The following is a 7,149-nucleotide window of genomic DNA, read 5'->3' on the forward strand; positions in this document are numbered from 1 at the left end:
AGCCTCGAGAATGAACTCTAGTGAAGGTCTATGTGATTTTATTCAAGCAACAAAAAAACACACAGGTACTAAACCTCAGTTCATCCTGATCCTCTCACATTTCTGTCCACCTCTGGAAGTTTCCGCGGTCAGAGAAGAGCTGAAGTCCTGTCCCTGTGGATGTGCTGTTCATTCCACAGCCACTAGATGGTAACAATAGCTTTCCAGGAATTTCCGTGTGAAGACAGCGCTGTGTTTCCAGTGTAAACAGCCCAGGAAGTTGAATGAAAGCCATTCTAATTTAATTCTCCTCTGGACTGAGGAGACTAAACTGGACCCTGTTTATCTTTAATCAGCTTCCCAGTGAATCTTCTCGCTCCTTGTGAAGGCAATACCCTATCAGCTGCGGATAGTCGTCCCAGACATAAACACAGGGCTGTTTTCAGAGATTCCATTCCCTGTCTAATTCTGCACACTCCTTCAGCAGTTTCCACTGGGACAAGTATCAGATCCTAGGGGAACGCTTGGAGGAAGGTGTTTAGAGGAACCTTCAGTCTGGGAACTTGGAACAGGTGCTATATATGGTGTTCTATGGTGCACACTATATGGACAAAAGTATTGGGACACTTGCTCAAGGATTTCTACTAGACTTCGGAGGAGCATTGCTGTGAGGATTTGATTGCTTTGAGGATGTTCATCATCCTCATCATCCCCAACTCATCCCGTTCAAAAGTATTAGATGGAGCTCCACCACCATCATTCCAGAGAACACAGTTCCTCCACTGCTCCACAGCTCGATGCTGCTGGGGGCTTTATTATACCCCTCTACTAGCCCACGCCTGGCATTAATAGGCAGCATGGAGCCGATAGGGTCATCTAGCTGATCTGCTCCAGAGGGTCCTATTCTATTGGCAGTACTTCCTTATCTACAGGGACTGGACAAGCTGTTGGTGATTTGCTCGTCTGTGTCAGCAGCAATGGGTGCAACTTAGTTCAGTAGCTCAATGCATTCATTAGAAGGGGTGTCCACAAGTATTTGGACACAGTGTATCCAATGTTCTGTAGAACAGCTATTGATCAACATGATTGATTAGCTGCTACCTTAACGTTAAATATTGTGCCTTGCCTGAGTCTCTTCCTCCCCCTCCTCCTCCTCCTCCTCCTCGTCCCAAAAGGAGGTCCCAGATCAGCGTCTCTCTCCCTAATAAGCACAGACCTCCACTTCTTCAGACGACCAGTACAGGAGCAGCATTGATCGATCTGCTCAACGACTGCTGGCTGGAAGTAGGCGGGATTTCATTTCCCACCTGTGTTCTGACTAACCCCGCCTACTCGCGGCCTGATTGGCTGGTAGAGTCGTGGGTCCTGTGCTTTGATTGGATAATGGTTCACACTCACAAGCAGTCCGCCAATCCGATCTATAAACACGTCCCTGGCACATGAAGTCCGGAGCGAAGGGATTTCTGTTAGAGGAGGAATATAACCGGGGGACAGGCCTCCCCTCTCCTGTCCGAAAAACCTCAGTGAGAGTCACACAGCTCCGCTCACCGCCTCAGGTCATCACTGCTGGCGCCATAACAGTGAGTCAACACGGAGTCCTGCACGATTCCCCAAATGAACACGAACAGGACTGAAAGGGCTCGATGTAAACACGAGCAGAAACGTATTATTATTATTATTATTATTATATATTTTATTATTGTTGTTGTTATTGTTATAATAATTATTATTAGTCGTATTATTCTTATAAGTGCTATTATTATTATTATTGTTATTATTATATATATTATTGTTGTTGGTTTTAAAATAATAATAATAATTATTATTATTATTATTATTATTATTATTATTATTAGACATACAGCATCGCTGTTGGAGCCATAAAAGTGAGACAACACAAACTCCTGCACGATTCATCTCATTAACATCTCATGAAATGGTATGATTAAGCAGAAACGTATTGCAATAACATTTTTTATTATTGATTTTTTAATAATATTATTAATATTATTAATAATAATTATTATTATTGATTGTTATTATTGTTGATGATGATATTATTATTATTGATTATATTTTTATTATTATTATTATTGATTATTGATGATGATATTGTTATTATTATTATTATTATTATTATTGATTATCGAGCCATAAAAGTGAGTCAACACACGATTCATCTCATTATCGCGAACCGAACTGAAATGGCTCAACGTATTATTAAACAGAAATGTATTAAAATAACATTTTTATTATTGATTATTAATAGTATTGCTATAATTATTATTATTATTAGACATACAGCAACATACAAAGGTAAAAAAATAATATTAAAAATTAATAAATAAAAAACATTAAAAAAAACTGATCAAACAGATGATTTTCTAAATCAGAAAATGTCTAAACGACTATTAATGACTATTTATTATTTATTTAAATATTTGTAATTAAACGTATGCATTTTTTCACACATTTTAGTTTTTTATAGCTTCTCTCGTGAGACATTTCTGACATTTCTGATTTTATTGTGGAAAATCTCATTTTTAATAAAAAGGAAAAACCTTTACTATCATCATAATAAGATCAGTGTTATTGCTGCAGCGCGCGCCCACACCAACCCTCAGAGCCGAAGTCGCCTTCACTGCCAGCCAATCGGAGCGCAGGAGGCGAGACACCTTCCAGCCAATCGGAGCGAAGTGAGGGCAGGACTAGCCTGAATACGGGTGGGGAAACAAACGCGTCACGGTTCGCCCGCCCCCGCGTTTTTAGAGGAGCGAGGAGGGGAGAGAAAGTTCAGTGTTGGCTGGCGGATGAGCGGGGAGGAGGCGAGGACTGACCACGCCGAGAGTGAAGTGAGTGACCCCGCGCTGCCCCGCGCCACGCACCGCGCCACGCACCGCGCCACGCACCGCGCCAGCCGCCTGCAACCGGAGCGCCACGGCACGGACCCGCTGCTCGTGTTTACGCAGTGGCGCGCGGCAGGAGCTCGTGTTGACACGCTTTTCGCTCCAGTCGTGGGACCCAGGCAGGAGCAGGAGCAGCTGCAGGACTTTCCAGAGGTGCCTCTCTAAGTGTGTGGGGGGGGAGGAGGAGGGCTGCTGGGGTATGTCTCCCTTTTTCCGTTTGGGCTGAGCTGCATTACTGGAATGTAGCTAAAGTTTTTATGGTTCTAGCCCGGTTCTGAACTCTCTGGACCTTATATGCCAAGTTTCGTATACCCCTCATTCATACGGGCGCCTGGATAGCCAAGCATGGAGGGCTCACCTCTGAGGGTTGCGATTGCGCTGTGGTGTCAGCTTGTGCTCACAGTGTCCAGCCTGGAGATAGGCTCCTACGAGTTCGAGAGGGGGAGGCCAGCCAAGTGCGAGCCCATAGTCATCCCGATGTGCCAGGGCATCGGATACAACCTCACCCGGATGCCCAACTTCATGGACCACGACAGTCAGAAGGAGGCCGCCATCAAACTGAACGAATTCGCCCCACTGGTGGAGTACGGCTGCGACGTCCACTTGCGCTTCTTCCTCTGCTCGCTCTACGCGCCCATGTGCACCGACCAGGTGTCCACCTCCATCCCGGCCTGCAGACCCATGTGCGAGCAGGCCCGTCAGAGGTGCTCTCCCATCATGGAGAAGTTCAACTACGTCTGGCCCGAGTCCCTGGACTGCTCCAAGCTGCCCACCCGGAACGACCCGAACGCGCTGTGCATGGAGGCCCCGGAGAACGACACCAAGCCAGAGGCCAAAAAAGGAGAGGGCATGCTGCCGGTGCCTCCCCGGCCCAGGCAGCCTGGCCCCAGCGGCGGTCGCCCAGGTGGCTCCACGGGAGTCTGCGAGAACCCGGAGAAGTTCCAGTATGTGGAGAAGAGCGAGTCGTGCGCACCGCGCTGCTCCTCGGCTGTTGACGTCTTCTGGTCCAGGCAGGACAAGGACTTCGCCTTCATCTGGATGGCCGTGTGGTCCACCCTGTGCTTCGTTTCCACTGCGTTCACGGTCCTCACCTTTCTCCTGGACCCTCATCGCTTCCAGTACCCCGAGAGGCCCATCATCTTTCTCTCCATGTGCTACAACGTCTACTCGGTGGCCTTCATCATTCGCTCGGTAGCTGGAGCTGAGAACATCGCGTGTGACCGTGAGAACGGGGAGCTGTACATCATCCAGGAGGGGCTGGAGAGCACGGGCTGCACCATAGTCTTCCTGATCCTCTACTACTTCGGCATGGCCAGCTCCATCTGGTGGGTCGTCCTCACGCTCACCTGGTTCCTTGCTGCGGGAAAGAAGTGGGGCCACGAAGCCATCGAGTCCCACAGCAGCTACTTCCACATGGCTGCTTGGGGCATCCCTGCGCTGAAGACCATCGTCATCCTCACCATGAGGAAGGTGGCGGGGGACGAGCTGACGGGACTGTGCTACGTGGGCAGCATGGACGTGGGAGCGTTGACCGGCTTCGTCCTGGTGCCTCTGTCCTGCTATCTGGTGGTCGGGACCTCCTTCGTCTTGACCGGCTTCGTGGCGCTGTTCCACATCCGGAAGGTCATGAAGACCGAGGGCACCAACACGGAGAAGCTGGAGAAGCTCATGGTGAAGATCGGCATCTACTCCGTCCTGTACACCGTGCCGGCCACCTGCGTCATCGTCTGCTACTTCTACGAGCGCCTCAACATGGACTACTGGAAGTTCCGCGGCCTGGAGAGCAAGTGCGTCGCCTTCCCGGGCCGCAGGAACGAGGACTGCAGCCTGGAGGCGTCCGTGCCCGCCGTGGCTGTGTTCATGCTGAAGATCTTCATGTCGCTGGTGGTGGGCATCACCAGCGGCGTTTGGGTGTGGAGCTCGAAGACCCTGCAGACCTGGCAGGGCCTGTGCAGCCGGAAGCTGGCAGACAGGACTAGTAGGAAGCACTGTGGCGGGGGGAGCTGCGGCAGCACCCACTGCCACTACAAAGCCCCCGCCATGGTACTGCACATGTCCAAGACGGACCCTTACTCGGACAGTCCCACGCATGTATGAGAGGGACTGGACCGAGTGTGAGTGTGTGTGTGTGACCTCATGTAATGTACTGTATGGACTCGCGGTATGCCTCCCTGTGTGTATGGGCAGGCACAAGGACAGTGTGGCGAGAGGAATTTGTGGAATATGCACAAAAGGAACGTCCAGGAGACTGGACTGATGATGGACTGATGATGGACTGATGGCCAGTGTTTGACTCTTAAAGGGATTACGTTTATTACAGCTTGCTGTAGAAGCGTGAAACGGAGAACAGATATGCAGTCTTTTGTCCGTCATTTTTAAAAAGTAAACGGACACAAGAAGGACTTTGGTCCGAATTTAGCTCAGTTCATGGCATTTATGTGTTTTGTGTTTTACAGTTCTTTTATTTATTGTATATGTATATATCTATATATTTAAATTAGGTCTTGGTTCTCACAAAATGCTATTGAAGGGCCCAGGTTTCTGTAAACAAGCTAAATTAACGGCCCAAAGCGAGAAAAGTGCCTTTTTTTGGGAAAAGAAAATAAAATGTACTATATTTTTACCATGTTTTTTTTTATTGTATAGAAAACTTTGTTTATTTTTATTTTTATGGGGTTGTTAAAGTATCAATTTTGTTTTTATTTGACATTTTTATCATAATAACCCCTCCTTTCCCGCATAAAGTAGACTCATGTTATCCCACAGATTCGACCAGCTCCCCCTAAAGTAGTCTTTTCATTCTCCTGTTGCTTTTTCCACAATGCCCCCATTATTTCTCCGTAATCAGCGCACACACACACACATATATATATATATATATATAGATATATATTGCGCCTGCATTCATACAAGTGGACGCCCCAAAGAAAGTGCCCCCTCCCGGATCCCGTCTCGGCCTTGTCGCATGCTATAATAAGAGAGAAGAGAGAAGTTGGGTCAAAGCAATGCAAATATTTAGATGAAGTAGCTGGGTTTGCATGTGAAAGGGGGTGGCTCTGGTTCAAATGCAAATTGGACCTCGAGAGACTCTTTTAGGAAGGCCTCAATGGCCTGGGCAAGCCCTGCATTACCAAGCACGGACTATGAGGCTTTAGTCGGGGTAAAATTGGCGTCGTCACTGTATTTTAAAGTGTGAAGGAGGAAGTCCAGGCTGGGGATTAGGTGTGTTGTGGAAGACGCTGTAATAAGCAGACGCGCACAATTTACTGTCGTAAAATAAAGGTAGAACCTAAAAGAACCTTTCGGTTAATGGTTCTATAAAGGGCAGCTTCACCGAGGTTTCATATTTCCTGCGATGTTAAATGGTTAAGATGTTAACAGGGTCATTTCGGGGGTTACAGATTGTTAAATGCACTGTATTAAATCACAGAATTTGGGATTCAGACGTCTGAAGAGTCTTTAAAGCTACATGACAGACAGCTAGAACATAAACTGCTTACGGATAAGTTGCCTGATGCCTGAGCGATGGTTTTACGATAGTCTAGAGATCAGTTTTTGGCCTAAAATTGTTTTTAAAGAGATGTAGATGCATGTTGTTGTAAGCATGACTATACAAAATGAATATTTCTGCTGGATGACCAATGGTTGAAATTTCACAGCTCAAAAATCTAGTTAAAATGTAATATTTACATCTTAACCATTGAATTATGCAAGAAAATTGTGCTGATGAAAATTCCCTTTAAAGAACCATATTTATAAATATATTTATTTATGCTTATTTATGAATTTAATGCATTGAATTAATTATAATTAAAGTTAATAAAGTATTTTGCCCCCCTAAAATATCCTGTATCCAAGCCAAACCATTAAACGCCATTATTTCTATAAGCTTGCAGCATCTGCAACTTTCATAATGCATCTTCACAATGCACAATTTACGCTAGTATGCCATCCAACATGGCGCTTTCCCGTTTCTCCTCCTCCTCCCCCAAGACCAGGTCGTTCCACTTCTCCCCCTCCAAGCTTCCTCAAGGGACCCTCTCCTCTGCATCCTCAAAGAGAATGGCTGAGAGCTCAGCAGGCAGTGGGCTGGAGCTTTCCATGTCAGCTCTCGCATCACCACCTTTAAATGCGGAGGCTGTTCTGGTGATCTATTTTATTAAGGAGTCCCCTTCTATCCACCCCCCCAACCCACCCCATCCCCCCCCTTTGCACCTATTGTTGCCTGCTGCTCCACTTAGCCCCCCTGCTTGTCCCTTTGATG

General features: G+C 46.9%; 1 protein-coding gene across 1 annotated transcript; it reads left to right on the top strand.

Moving 5' to 3' along the window:
- Positions 1 to 3,063: 3,063 nt before the first annotated feature.
- fzd9b (frizzled class receptor 9b) lies at positions 3,064 to 5,463 on the top strand. The gene has a single exon (XM_072694865.1). The coding sequence runs from the start codon at positions 3,231 to 3,233 to the stop codon at positions 4,980 to 4,982; it is 1,752 nt and encodes a 583-aa protein (XP_072550966.1). The 5' UTR covers positions 3,064 to 3,230; the 3' UTR covers positions 4,983 to 5,463.
- The last annotated feature ends 1,686 nt before the right edge of the window (positions 5,464 to 7,149 follow it).

The sequence above is a fragment of the Salminus brasiliensis genome, chromosome 13, assembly GCF_030463535.1.
Source record: "Salminus brasiliensis chromosome 13, fSalBra1.hap2, whole genome shotgun sequence".
Classification (NCBI taxonomy): Eukaryota; Metazoa; Chordata; class Actinopteri; order Characiformes; family Bryconidae; genus Salminus; species Salminus brasiliensis.

Coding starts and splice junctions, on each gene's coding strand:
- fzd9b (XM_072694865.1), top strand. CDS start 3,231: ATGGAGGGCTCACCTCTGAGGGTTGCGATTGCGCTGTGGTGTCAGCTT.